The sequence below is a fragment of the Fukomys damarensis genome, unplaced genomic scaffold (assembly GCF_012274545.1).
Source record: "Fukomys damarensis isolate Sample0158 unplaced genomic scaffold, DMR_v1.0_HiC HiC_scaffold_23, whole genome shotgun sequence".
Lineage (NCBI taxonomy): Eukaryota > Metazoa > Chordata > Mammalia > Rodentia > Bathyergidae > Fukomys > Fukomys damarensis.
The window spans coordinates 29,491,620-29,506,781 of NW_022900935.1; the positions used below are offsets into that span (position 1 = coordinate 29,491,620).

The 15,162-nt window shown below is 35.8% G+C and overlaps 1 protein-coding gene across 1 annotated transcript in view; it reads right to left on the bottom strand.

Moving 5' to 3' along the window:
- Positions 1-15,162, bottom strand: part of Faf1 (Fas associated factor 1) — a 401,181-nt gene that overhangs the window by 250,029 nt on the left and 135,990 nt on the right. Inside the window, exon 5 of the mRNA XM_010610286.1 lies at positions 1,444-1,535. Coding sequence (XP_010608588.1) covers positions 1,444-1,535 — 92 coding nt within the window. The remainder of the gene's footprint in view (positions 1-1,443; positions 1,536-15,162) is intronic.

The window sequence follows — 15,162 nt, forward strand, 5'->3', positions numbered from 1 at the left end:
GGTTATTACATTTTTAAATGGGTGAAAAATGGGGGGAAAATCAAAAAGAGTATTTCATCATGTGACATTACATAAAATTCCTGTGTCCATAAACAAAGTCATATTGGAACATAGTATGCTTGGAGTTTCACATGTTGTATATAGCTATTTCTGCTCTTCCACAGTAGCAATGAATAGTTGCACCAGAGAATGTATGGCCCATAAAGCCTAAATTATTTATTTCCAGGCTTTATATAGTTTGCTAACCACTAATCACCAACTTGTATCTAAGCTTATAAATATCTCACTGACCTGAAATTCTAGGTAATAGCTCAATGAAATACTCAAACATTTCCATTTATCAAAGGAACCCACTTATAAGTATGATTTATAACCATAAACAAAGAACTGAACCAAAAATTGAAGTTTCTGGTTGTGCCTAGCCATAGAAATACTGACTGAGTTGGGCCGGGGATTTAGCTCACTGGTTCCGCTGCCTGCCTTGCAAGCACAAGGACCCAAGTTTGATCCCTGACACCAAAAAAAAAAAAAAAAAAAAAAAAAAATTGAGTAAAAGTGTGAAAAAATTTAATAATTATTTCCACTTCAAACATATAAAACTTTAGAGTTAATTCATTTCTATCACTCCTTCTCCACTTTATCTGTTTAAAAAAAGAAGAGGTATGTGAAATATTTTATACCTGATACTGCCGGTGGGTCCCTAAGAGTAACTACTACCTAAACATAACAATACTCTGCAAATTCTTAAAAATATAATTTATTCCATGTACATACCACTATGGGAGCAAACAAACATTCTTATCATTTAAATTTTCCAAGATTTAAAAGTTTTCTATTAATACCTTTGTTTCATAATCAATACTTGGCATAAATACACAGTGTTATTTTTTTTTTTGGCCAGTATAAAACTGTTTCATAAATTATTATTCCAGGGAACTCACTGTTGCTCAAGAGGTTTAAGAAAAAGTCAAATGCTCTCAAGAGTACCAAACATCTATAAAATAGTTAGAAATAGAGGACAGGGATTTAGGTCAGTGGTGTCATTGCCTGCCTCACAAGTGCAAGGTCCCAAGTTCGACCCCTGGTACACCCCTCCAAAAAAAAGAAAAAAAAAATACCCCAGTTGTTAGAAAAAAAAAAAAAAAAATCAGGGCCAGGGATTTAGCTCAGCGGTTCAGTGACCTGCCTTGCAAGCGCAAGGACCTGAATTCAATCCCAGGTACCCCAAAAAAAAGAGAAAAAAATCAAATACAGTGTTTCTATTTACATGTCTAACTTGTTTAAAACTATTATTTCTCTATCATGAAATATTTTAGCTTGAAAAACACTGTCGGTAGATTAAATTTACTGTTACCAAATATATTCCTAATATATGTAACAATTATATACCATTTAGTCAATTGTATAACTTTTCCTTTATTCCTAGACAATTAAGAAACTCACACTGTCTTCCACATCTCCAGTCTTCCAGCCTTTTAACAGCATTTTAGACACAGGTATTTGAAGTTCATTTTCTAGAATCTGTTTAATTTCTCCTGTGTAAATAAGAAGAGATCAAATGTTACCAACAAAATAATACAGTCAACATTTGTCCATATCAAGGCTAGCATTGATACCTGGCATGCAGTGTACTGTTGCTGACAGATGTCTGTAGAACAATTAAGTTAGTAGTTCAAACCTCAAATCTCCTTGATCAAACAGGCTGCCCCTTTGAAGAACTCAGACTTCAACATTAATTATAATACAAAACTCCACAATTAAGTACTTAATTGTTCTTAAAGCACAGAGATCACCAAGAAGCAAGGAATCAACACAGGGCCTGGTTCCCGCTCGGCAAGTACTCCACCAATAAACTACATCGGAACCCTGAGGTATAACTTTTTAAAAAGAATCAGATATCAGAAACCAATCAACTGACAATACATAACCATGAGTATGAGTAGGCAGGAGTTGCAGGTAAAGTATAAAACCTGAGGATTATAGTATAAGGAAAGCAGATTTTATTATGAAATGATACGGTGAAATTTTATTTTGAAGAAATTATATAATTTGTCTGTTCTTATTTCTGCATCTAGAAAATGGAGACTAATATCAGCCATCATATCTACGCAGAGTATAAGGATAAAAGGAGGCAACCTATTTTAAAATAACTGAAAATGCCACTATATATTATCTAGAGGTCAATTTAAAGTGTGAAGAGAAAAGTAACAGAACTACAGGGGAAAAATTTGTGTCAGATCAAATAGCCAGAGCAAGCTTTGTGACAGAACTGAAAATTAAACCCAACTTTAAGTACAGATGGGCTGGGCAGGACAAATCAAAATGGACAATCATATTCTATTCAGTAAAGGCAGAAGACTGAAAGGTAAGACGTTAATAAAAAGCAGTGAAAAACATAATTTTGCCAGTCCTTCATAACTTCTTTTTTAGGAAATAAGCATACTTATAAATTAATCAGCAGATTTCTGGTACTATACAATTTTAAATACTGTAGATCGAGTCAGAATGTATGTCATATATGTGTGTGTGTGTGTGTGTGTGCTTATGTTGGATAGCTAATAGTCTATAATTTCAGACTAAAACACATTTACATGTAACTGCATGAATATGAAAACCTAATTATATTATTTACATATATATGACATAATTATATGCTGATAAAGGAAAAGATGGCCAAAAAAAGCTTATGCTACACCAGTTCAATGAAAACCCAACCATTCATGGCCTCAATGACTTTTTCTTTTCCTTTCTTTTCTTTTCTTTTCCTTTCCTCTCCTCTCCTCTCTTCTCTCCTTCCCTTTTCTCCTTCTTCATTCCTCCATCCCCCCTCCTCCTTCCCTCCCTCCCTTTCATTTGGCAATACTGGGGATAGAACCCAGGGTACTCTATCACCGAGCTACATGCCCGGCCCTTTTAATTTTTTTATTTTTGAGACAGAGTCTTATTAATATATCCAGGCAGGACTGAAATGTGATCCTCTTGTCTCAGCCTCCCAGAATGCTAAAATTACAGGAACGTGCCACTGCACCCAGCTCTGGGGTGGCATTTTTTAGTATTCTAAAGAAAATTCCTTTCTGAGCACTTCAGATAGTGAATACCCATCAAAAAAAAAAAAAAAAAATCTGGTCCAACATAATACTTGTGGAATCACAAACTTTATAAGCCATATTTTTATGTTAAATACATATAAAATTGCCTTTCCACTCATGGTTAACCCATATTTGTCTAATCCTGGATATAGGCAATTGTAGGTCTGCCTAGTACTTTCCTTTTATAAATATACCTCTATTTGACACCTCCTTCCTACACTACTGAAAACACACTAAAGTTTCATGACCTAAAGTAAATTTCTTAATATAAAAAACAACCAAAAAATTTAACTTAGAATTTCAGTAACTCTTTGGAGAAAGCATGGATAATATAAAAAAACAAAAACAAAAGAAAACAAATAGAATTCTGTTCCATGGGGAAAGAGGAATAGAAAACAAAGCCAATTATCCAACTGTGCTTTCTACTCCCCTGCCCAACTCTCACCCTCCAGCAATTCTACTAAATTCTAACTATTCTATTCTCTTTTTTTTTTTTTTTTTTTTTGGCCGGGGATTGAACTCGGGTCTTTGAGCTTGCAAGACAGGCCACCGAACCGCTGAGCTAAATCCCTAGCCCCTCTATTCTCTTTTTGTACTAAATGAACTTTGTCAGCTTCCACATAAGACTGAGAACATTATACATTTGTCCTTTTGTGCATGGCTTATTTAACTTAACATAATATCCTCCATTTTCACCCATTTACTTGCAAATGACAGGATTTGATCTTTTTATGACTGAATGATATCCACTATGTATCTATATTATATTTCTTTATCCATTCATCCACCAATGAAAACCTCCATGATTATCTTAGCTCTTATACAAAGTGTTGCAATAAGTGTAGAATGCAAGTATCTCTGACTTCCTTTAGATACATAACCAGAAGTGGGATGTCTGGATCATATGGAAGCATTCATTATTTTTAGTTTTTTGAGGAATATCCATACTGTTTTCCATAATGGCAGAATTAATTTATATTCCTACCAACCCTTTCTCAGTCAGGCATTGTGGCAAATGCCTGTAATTCTATCACTCTTGGAGGCTGAATCAGGATTGTAAGTAAATTTGAGGCCAAACTGGACAACTTAGCGATGTAGTAAGACCCTGTCTCCAAATAAAAAAATTTAACAAGATCTGGGGGTATAGCTTAATGTGAAGGCCTTGAACTCAATCCCTAGCACCACAAAAACAAACAAACAAAAAAACAACACAAGATGGCTTTCCCTTGATATTCACCCTTCAAAATATGTCCTCATTTGCTCTGTGATACTGAGCATATTTTTTTTTCCCAGATACTTCTTGTACATCTACGTTAGCTCCTTTTGAGAAATGTCCATTCAAATCATTCACTTTCTATTTTTGAGATGAAGTCTTGGAATGTTGCTCAGATTAGCTGTAAACTCCAGGACTCAAGGCTCCTGCCTCAGCTTTCCAAGTGACTAGGATTAGAGCCATGTGACATGGTGATTGTTATTTGCTCATTTGCAAATCATATATAGTTGGGGGAAAGTTTTGTTTTTGTTTTTTTGAGACAGGGTCTTGCTATATGGTAGTTTAGGCTGGCCTTATCTCATTATATAACTCAGGTTGGCCTCAAACTGAGTGATCCTCCTGCCTCATTCTCTTTGAGTGCTGAGATATAGACATGTATCACCCCACTATTGATTCTTTGTTGGTGGTGGTGGTAAAACTTTTGAGCTCTTAATATATTCTGGACAGTAATTCTATTAGATGAAAAGTTTGCAAAGATTTTCTCCTGTTCTATAGGCTATTTATGGTTTTCCTTATTATAAATAAAGCTGTGATGAATATTAGTGTGTAGACATGAACACATGGTAAATACCTAAGAACAGAATCACTAGATTATAAGTGCATGTTTATAAAAATTTGCCAAGCTAGATCCATGGTGTTGTGCCATCTTGCATTCCAAAGTCCTAGTTGCTCCCTAATGATGGACATTTTCACTTTCTAATTTAAGCCATTCAAACAGGTGTAAAGTGGTTTCTGAATGTAGTTTTAATATATACTCTGTGGTGATTAACTATTGCCGATGAATATATATCTGTGTGCTTACTGGCTACTTACATCTCTTTCTATAAAGAGCCAATAGTGTTATGAAAGGACTTTTCATGATTCTTGACCTTAGGAAGTACTTGGTCTTCCACTACAAAATATAATTAGTTGTATGTTCTTGAGCAAAGTCCCCTGTTAACTGTCAAAGTTGTTTTCTGTTCCTATTTTTCTACTGGTCTTTGCAGGAGTGTCAAATGTCATTAATTCTTCTTTCTTTATCTATTGAAATAATCAAATGATTTATTATACTAATAAGGTGAATTGCAGTGATGGATTTTATTAAGTTGTTAATCAAACCTTGTATTCCCAGGTTAAAACCTACTCAGCCTCTATTTTATTAATCTCAACTTGCAAATATGTTGCAAACGATTTATGCCTTTGTGGTTGTAAGAAATATTTCCTTTATCTGTAATATCTTTGCCTGGTTTGGAGATTAGGGTAAAACTGGACTTATAAAATGAAATATGAAATGCTTCATCTTTATTTTGTGAGGGATTGAAAATATTTCTTCTTTAATACTAGGTAAAATTCACCAATGAGGCTATTTGGGCTTTCTTGCTGGAAAGATTTTGACTGTTAATGCAATTTATATATTTGATGCAGAGATATTCGGATATTTTACTTTTTCTTTTGTAAGTATAATAGTTTGTATCCTTAACAGTTTACCCTGAGTGTCACTCAAGCAGCATGTTTGTTAACATACTATGAGAAATATCACTCAGGCAAGTGTCATTTTAACTAGTTGATTCCTGCACTAAAGAAATTAGATAAAATTGTTCTTTTTATATTTCCTGTTATTTTATCTTACAAAAATTAATGAAAATATGTAATTTTTGATCATCCTATATTTAAATAATTGGACTGGTAAGTGGTTAAACTATTTTTTCTAACTTCTTTTCAGGCTGTTTGTTGTTTTTTAAGGCAGAATTTTGCTCTGTAATTCAGACTGGCCTTGAACTCACTATGTAGCCCAGGCTGGCCTCAAACTCACAGCACTCCTCCTATCTCAGTGCTGGGATTATAGGCATGTGCTACCACACAAACTTAAATTTTCTAACTTCTCAAAGGTTTATATGACTTCAAATTTTACTAGCCTAAGTTTCTTCTTATAATTGCCTTGTGGGGGCCAAGAATATAATTCAATGGTAGAATACTTGCCTAGCATGCAAGGTTCTATCACCAGCAATGACTGCAAAAGAAAGAAGAAAGGGAGGCCAGACACAGAAGCTATACCTGTAATCCCCCAGCACTTGGAAAACTGAGGCAGGAGGATTGCTATGAATCTGGGGCCATTTTAGGTCAGCCTGAACTATGTAGCAAAACCTGTCTCAAAAAACAAAAAAAAAGAAAAGAAGGAAGTGGGAAAACTGGGAGGAAAGGAAAGAGTGAGGAAAGAATAGATGCGAGGGAGCGAGGGGAAAAAGCAAAGAAAGAAAAACATGCTGTATTATGGTTCATGTAATCTCTGTAGGCATCTCTTTCCCAACACGGATAACCTTTTTTTTTTTGGTTGTTATTCACAGTAGGGAGAATTATTAATCTTTTCCAAAAGATACTTTCTGTTCACTTTTTCTATCATTTATGTTTTATTTCATTGACTTCTACTTTTGTACCAATTTTCCTTCTGCATTTTGGATTGGATTTGCTCTTTTAATATTTTAACTGTATAAACTGCATATATTTAAACTTAACAGTTTGACAAACTGTGACAAATAGATCCAACAACCAAAAATTCCTTGTAATTCCTCCATACCACCCCCTACCGCTTCTCCAGGGAAATACTGATTTGATTTCCATAACTATGGATTAATTTAAATTTTATAGACGTTTACATAAATGGAGTTGCAGAATGTACTTTTTTTATCTGGCTTCTCTCACTCAAAACTGTCTGAGATTCTTCAACACTGTTACATAACAATAGTGTACTACTTTCATTATTACATAGCATTCTATTGAATGGATGTAAAACAATTACTTATTCATTCACTGACAATACATTTGGGGTTGTTTCCTATCTGAAGCTATCACAAATAAAGTAGTTATAGACAATAATATACATGTCTTTGGTGAACATATGCCTTCATTTCTCTTGGGTAAGTACCTTGGAGAAAAAGACCCAGTATACACAATAATAATGTCATTATCTGCTAATTCTAACATCTTTGTCAGTTCTTGTTTGGTTCTGATTGTCAATTTCACTCTTATTTATGGACCAGGTTTTCCTGCATTTTTGCAAAGTTGATATATTATTTTAATGAATGCTTAACACTTGTGTTTTTCTGGGTGCTGGATATTTTTGTATTCTTATAAATATTCTTGAACTTTGTTTTTCACACTGAGCTACATCCCCAGCCCTTTCTTTAAAACACAAAAACAAAAACTGAGACAGGGCCTCATTTAAATTGTCCAGGCTGGGCTAAAATTTGTGATCTTCCTGCCTTAGCTTCCTGAGTACTACTATTACAGGAATAAGCCACCATGCCTGGCTTAACTTTGTTTTGTGATAAGGCTTAAAAGCTGCAAGGGAAGAGTATGCCAGAAAATGGTAGATTACAAACTCTGGGTAACTCTGTAATTGAGAAAAGTCAGTAAAATGAAGGAGAAACTATCCCAATCAACAAAGGAGAGAAGAGTGATAGGAACCAATAGAGAAGCAAAAGGAAACCTAAGCAGCAAGGAAATTTGGAAAAGCAAAGCAGAGGTGGGTAAGAAGTAACTCAGAACTTCAACTCCAGTTCTCAGGCTAGGGCAGGGAATCAAAGGGAGCAAGCAGAAGGTAAGCAGTCAACCTCAAATATTTTAAGCTGGCTGGTGGTCCCGTGCATGGACGGAAGCTATGGTACACACAAGTTTTTAGTCTAGCTTAGAGATTCAATATCAAAGTAATTCCACTCACAAAACTTGACTTTGGAGAAGAAACCCACCACAACACTCAGCAGACTCTTAGAGGGCTAAATCAGAAGCCATATTGAGATAGGTACTATTATTAGGGACTTATCTCCTCTAGGGGTTGGAAAGCTCTGAGTGATCACAATTAGGGATCCCTGTGGGTGTCCTACTGCATTGACTAGGAGGGCGAAGTCCATATGAAACAGTCTTAACTAAGGGGAGTATAGAACAGGAGCCCACAAGGGAGTTTGAGCAGCAAGAAGCACAGCTATGATGGGGGAAGTAAAGTGTGTAGGAGCACTGCCCTCATGGCCACCTCTCCAGTGCAGAACTTAGTGGCTTAACTGCTCTACCCACCTTCTGTAACTTCTCATACACAAATTGTCACGCTGGTGCCGTACCCCTTGGGTATGCTGTCTAAACTCAACCAGGATGAAAATACATCTGACTGGGGTAGCCCATGGTCCACCAAGGTACAGGTACTAAAGAGAGCATGCTGCAAACTAGCATGGGCTTTGCAGGCAGGTGCAGAGACTCAGAAGAGATTGAATGCCAACCCAACATAGCACAGAGGTCAGCAAGCAAAGACCAGCAAGAAGGGCTTCTGTCTTCTACTCATTCTTTTGCCATATTCCTGGGTGCTGAGACAAACAACAGTGTAGTGAATGAGCAGCCATCCTGCATACTTTAGAGGCCACTGAGGATGGGTTGGAGACAAGGGATCCTGTCTGCCACTCACTCAATTGCCAGATGTTATGCCCTGTGTGTGTACACAAAAGTTCTCCCCAGCAACTACTTCCGAGGCACAGTCAACATTTTATCAACTTATGCAGAAAGAAACTTGCCCCACAGCTTATAAAATGCCTAACTGGTCTGATACAAACTGAATGGAATCAGAGTGTAACAGCTTCTCATTTTCCATCCTATAACTGGCCAACTCTGCTTCTCCAAACCAAATTCTTTAGCTGGCAGGAACTTCCAAATAATTTTTGTTTTAATTTCTGATTTTCGGGGTTTTTTTTCTATTCTTTTTCTTTCCCCCTTTCTTTCATCTATACTATTCTTTCCTATTTCTCATGCTTTTAATTTACTGTCATTTTTCTTTCTCTTCTTTTAAATATTTTATTTCCTTTATTTCCCATTTTTACATCTTTTTTTTGTTTCTCCAATTTTTACACAACTTCTGCTATTCTTTACTTTTTTGTTTTATTAATTTTTAATTTTTTAATACATTGTATACTATCTTTGCCCCTTTCTTTTCTCATGGTTATGGGTGTGAAGGTTATGGGTTTTTTAAATTTATTTTTTGCTGCATTGCTAGATTGGAATTCTTTACATATGGGGATTATCGCTGCTGTTTGTTGTCTTCCTTCTGAGCAGTATAAGGAATCAAGCCTGGTACTGCAAGCATTCCAGGTAAATGCTATTCTGGTGAGATGCATGTTCAGCTCAGGTGAGAGAGACTACATCTAACCTCAGCCAAAACCTAGTCTCCCTCAAACTCTGGCAGGTACTTCAAACTAAATAACAGAGACACAACTGTTCCCAGCCAATGACCTTTAGTGAATGAACTGGAACCAAAGAGGCACTGCTAAATGGAGATTAAAGTCTCACATCTGACATTGTACCCTCTCACAATAAGAGCAGAGACAACAATTATAACTTTTGCAGACACCGTACCTACTAATGACCCCAGCATAGGTTATAGCCATAACCTTTCAGATCATATGCGCTGATACAATTAGGAAGTATTCACAAGGGTCCATCCCACATACTCTGCTATTTAAAGCACACATGCCTCAGTTATCGGAGGGGATAATATCTCCCTACTCTTGGGAGATTTATGTGGATCTGAGTCACATATAGGTTCTGACACAATATGCACTGTACTATTTTGATTACCTCTAATCATACACAAATACACAATGGCAAAATGTGTGGGAAAATACATCATGAGAAACCTATTTAGAACTAAACACCACACAATAGATCAGTACCCCAGGACACATCTTCCAGGGAAACTTTCTCTGTATGAAGTTCCTCACATAAAAGGGCAAGAGAATTACATCCCAAAGAATCAACAAATTTCAACATAAAAACTTAAGAACTATGAAAAAAAAAGGAAACATGACTGCTCTAAAAGTTAATATACTTCCACAGTAATTTCAGTGACAGCAAACTGGGCAAATACTAAATTCAAAAGAATGATTATGAAAATGAAGAATGGATTATGTACTTGTATAGATCTGACATGAAATCCATTAATCTGCATAATAAATAAAATAAAACAGCAGAAAAACAATGAACTCAGAGGATACATATAAACAACTGAATGAAATAAGAAAGACAATTGATGGGCCAGAGATTTAGCTCAGTGGTGCTGCTGCCTGCCTGGAAAGTACAAGGAGTTCCATCCCAGGTTTAAAAAAAAAAAAAGGAGAAAGAAAAGAAAAAGGAAGGAAGGAAGGAAGAAAGACGAAAGAAAGAAGACAGACAATTGATATGAAAGAGTAATAAAGAAATTCTGGAAAAAATCTGGGGAAATGAAAAGCTCAATAAGTCAAATTAAAACTCATGAAAAGCATATCTAGCAGGCTTTATAAAAGCAGAAGATAAAATTTCAGGGATTAAAGATAAGATTACTTTTCATTAAAAGTATTATTTTCATAAACATATAATAGGTTTACTGTGCTGTTTATTAAGCAATAAACACTTCTTAATTGCTCGATTGACTAATATGAAAAACTTTTGCAGGATCTCCACTTACTGTCTCAAAGGTTCAACAAAGTCTCTTTCCTCTGGTGGGAGGAAATTTAATAGTCTTCTAGTCCTATCTAAGAGTTCAGGCAATTGTTCATTTTACAGACTTATGCAAACATTCAACCAAAGATTTGCAAGAAGACCATTCAGATTTTTGAAGTTTCTCTCTGCAGAGTTCTCATTCCTATAGTCTTCCCCCTATACATTCCACTTATTTCTGTTCCATATCTCTCCCAGCTCTTTCTTCAGCAAGACTGTTGGGTTCAAGTTCCATCTTCCTGAATCTTTGCATAGAAACTTACTCCAGGCAGAAATCAGAGAAAACTACTGTGCTCACTTTGCTTGTTTTCTGTTTCTTAGGGATCACAGGCCAGTATTGCCAGTTGTCTACAAAGGGTTGTTTATATATTCTGTTCCATGTGGTTAATGTTAATATGAACAAAGCTATTATCATAAATCCTTTAACAATTTATCCTATAGGTTAAAATGGACATTTCAAATGTTGTTCTGTCTACACAACTTTGTATAAATCCCTATAATTATGTTTCTATAGCCCTACCCTATTTCAGACACAATAAAGGAATCATGCTCAAGCCCTAAGCTCAATTTCCAATCCCCAGCACACACACGCAAATTGCATATAATTTGAGTTGGGGATGTAGTTCGGTGGTATAGCATCTGCCTACCATGCCTTGGGTTTGATGTATACACTACAGAAAAAAAAAAAAAAGAAATCTGTCATCTTACATTGTCATACAATGTGCAATGATATAGCCATATCATCTCAAGTACAACTTTTTCTCAAAAGCAAATTTCTTTTTTTGTTCCATTAACATTTTTATAATATTATAAATTATTATGGCTTGTATTTAGATGTCTCCCTCCTCAAAACTTATAGGCTCACAGATGTGAATTTGGGGATGTGGCTGAAACATGGGTGTGTGATACTAGGATTAAGGGTATGTGGTACTGGGTTAGTCCACTAATTGGCTTAGCATAGTTCTGGATGTAGATAATGGGAAAGCTATCCTGGGTATAGGGGGCACCACCAAAAAGGCTATAGTCTAGATGGAATAAAAGGAAAGGGGAGGCTTGCTGCCACCACTACTGCTGCCTCCGCCTGCCTTGCCATGGACTGTTTCTCCTCTGGGCTGCCCCTCTGCCATGCCATCCTGCCTTAGACCCAGCTGACTATAGATTGAAACCTCTACAAATTGTAAGTTCACATAAACCTTTCCACCATTAACTTATGGGTATCAGGTATTCATCTTGGTGATAAAAAAAGTAACTAATACATAAATTATTAACTGCTTCCATTAGTTTTTTTACCTTAAAACATTGTAAGCATATCTCCCCTATAATACTTCTTATTTAGACTATAAACACTATTCATCTGAGAAATTTCAGAAGGAGATTCTGTATTATAAGAAGTATTTTAGACATTTAGGGCAAGACCCACATGGGAAGATGTATAAAATTGCTCTGGTATACAATTTATTCAACAAGAAGTGATTTAAGGTCAGACTTCCACACTATGCTCATTTTTCCCTCTATACCATCTTGACCTCACAAATTCAAAGATGCAACCCCTGCATATCTTCCTATTCATAGATACAAGTTTATATTAAAAACCATTAACAATTTTAATTATGAAAAGAATCATAAATATGTGAATATGGGACATCTGATATAAAAGCACTGAGAAAGTTCTGCTCATTTTGCATAAAGTTATTTACACTGCACCACTGGATCCTAAAAGATTTAAGATTGTTTAAAAAGAGTGCTTGGGAGCATATAAAACATTCTCATTTACTAAAGCCTATCAGATTGCTCTGGAGCAAATGGTCAACTGTGTAAGATTAAAACACAGAAGTGCTTCTTTATAAAAATTTTCTTAATACTGAAAAATATTAAAATTTTAAATAAAGGAAGTTCTTTAAAATAATTTTTCAGGGAGCAAAAGTTCCAGTCATTTATGGAGAATGACAAAAATTACCAATTAACTGTTATTAGCAATTATATTTTCTAATTATGTTTCTTATATTGTAAAGCCCAAATAAAAACACCTTTCTGTGCTCACCAGAAAATGACTCTTTCATTCATTCATACAACAAAGTTTATTTTAAAGTTAGTAGAAAGCATGCTGCAACAAAAGTCAAAAGACAGTAACTAGCTGTTCTCGACTCTGCTATCATTTGTAAGACAAAAGTAGGTCAGGTTTCCTGAGGTTTAAATTTTCATACCTATAAAATAAATCAGCTAGAACAAATGGCCTCTAAAGGCACCATTTAGTTCTCATGTTTATGTCAATATCTCATGTTTATGTTAATATGTTCTATGTGTAGGGGACCAATTTTGGTACATTAGAGTAGCAATTCACATCCTTTTTGGCACCAGGGATTTAATTTCATGGAAGACAATTTTTTCCAATGGATGATTCAAAAGTACTTTACATTTATTTGGCACTTTATATCTATTATTCTTACACTGTAATATATAATGATAAAATTATACAACTCACTATAATGCATAATCAGTGGGAGGCCTGAGCTTGTTTTCCTGCAACTAGATGGTCCTACCTAGGGGTAATAGGAGGATGATACCTGAAGTGTGTTGCTTATGTCCAGTCTATGCTGTATTCCTGTTTTGACTGTCATCACTGCAGAAAAATCTGCTTCAAAAAGATAGGATCTTGGAAGTAGAAAGAGGCTTTTCAGTGCTCCTGTAGCAATTTCAGGATATTTGGCCTTGACTCTAGTCCAGAATATACGGAGATTTGAATTCATCTCAAACATACTTTTAAGGCCACTGTCATTTGTGATCTTAAGTAGCTGATTCCCTTCTAGCGTGGACAAAGTCAATTCACATGGCTTATTCACAAACTGTCACAGATCCATGCCTTCCCGGTTCACAGGTCTTTGGTGGTTGGGAAATAATGCTTAAACTCTTCTTAAAGCTAAGATAGATGATCATACACCAAGTGGAAGAAAGCAAGCCCTGACTCAGTCTCTTTCAACATCTATTAATGTTTAAACATTTCAAAAATCTCAGTGTCCACTTGCCCCCATGACTTCAGTTTTGCTTTGAATATAGCCACTTTATCTGCCGACTTGACCACAACTGTCACTCCCCTCTAAAGTGACAGTGAATTCTCTGAGCAGGTTGAATGTCACAGAAGTAAACAAGTTTGGCAACCCATTTTGTATTACTGAAATGTGTTGACAGTTGTGACTGTTCTTCTAAAGGAAGCCTCAGGAGCAGCTCTTAAAACTCAAGACTCTAGCTAGTAACTTACATTGTTATTTAACTTTGCACAACCCTAGTATACAGTACACCTTACTAGATAGGTCTTAAATAGTTCCTCAGTTTACAAACTTAATTTGTTTTAGGATTGGAGGGAAGATGGCTTCATTTGAGTTTGTGTGAGGAAGGTAGCAGTGGTTCTGTTTGTCACTGATTTAGAGTTTCAAACGAAAGCAAATTTTTGCTGAATACTTTGTTTGCAAATTAAATTGTTTGCAAACAAAAATATTCGTGAATCAGTGTAATATTGTACCTCTGTGTATAAGAACAGATGTGTTTGCTTTGCGTCCATTTCCTAGAGAGCCACACGAACAAGCACGAGTTTAATGTAGTTTAGCATGGGTGATTTTAATCACATCCTACAAAATGTTAAGTTCAAGTGATATTTTTCAGCTAACTAACATTTTCCTATAGATGCCACAGTGTACAGACTCACATTCAAAGGTTACCTCTTTGATCCAAGTAGTGAAGCCAGAGAGCCATCCACTCATGGCAACTGTTCTGTCCATGCATATACTGACGCAAAATGACCAAAACATTTTCCTATAGATGCCACAGTGTACAGACTCACATTCAAAGGTTACCTCTTTGATCCAAGTAGTGAAGCCAGAGAGCCATCCACTCATGGCAACTGTTCTGTCCATGCATATACTGACGCAAAATGACCAAAACATTTTCCTATAGATGCCACAGTGTACAGACTCACATTCAAAGGTTACCTCTTTGATCCAAGTAGTGAAGCCAGAGAGCCATCCACTCATGGCAACTGTTCTGTCCATGCATATACTGACGCAAAATGACCAACTCAGTTTCCCTGATATATACTCATTCAAAGACTTGAACAGTTCTGTAGCTGTGGTGTTTGTTGGCAGCAAAAGTAAATGTAACATCCTAACTCACATCCTCCAGAAAACTATATCACCAAATACAAGCAATGTTGCCTTGTCAGCACTGGTAGACTTGTCAACCTGTAATACATACAATGGTGACTCATTAACCCTAACAATTATGCCTCAATATCCTCTGCTATTTCACTAATTTATCTAA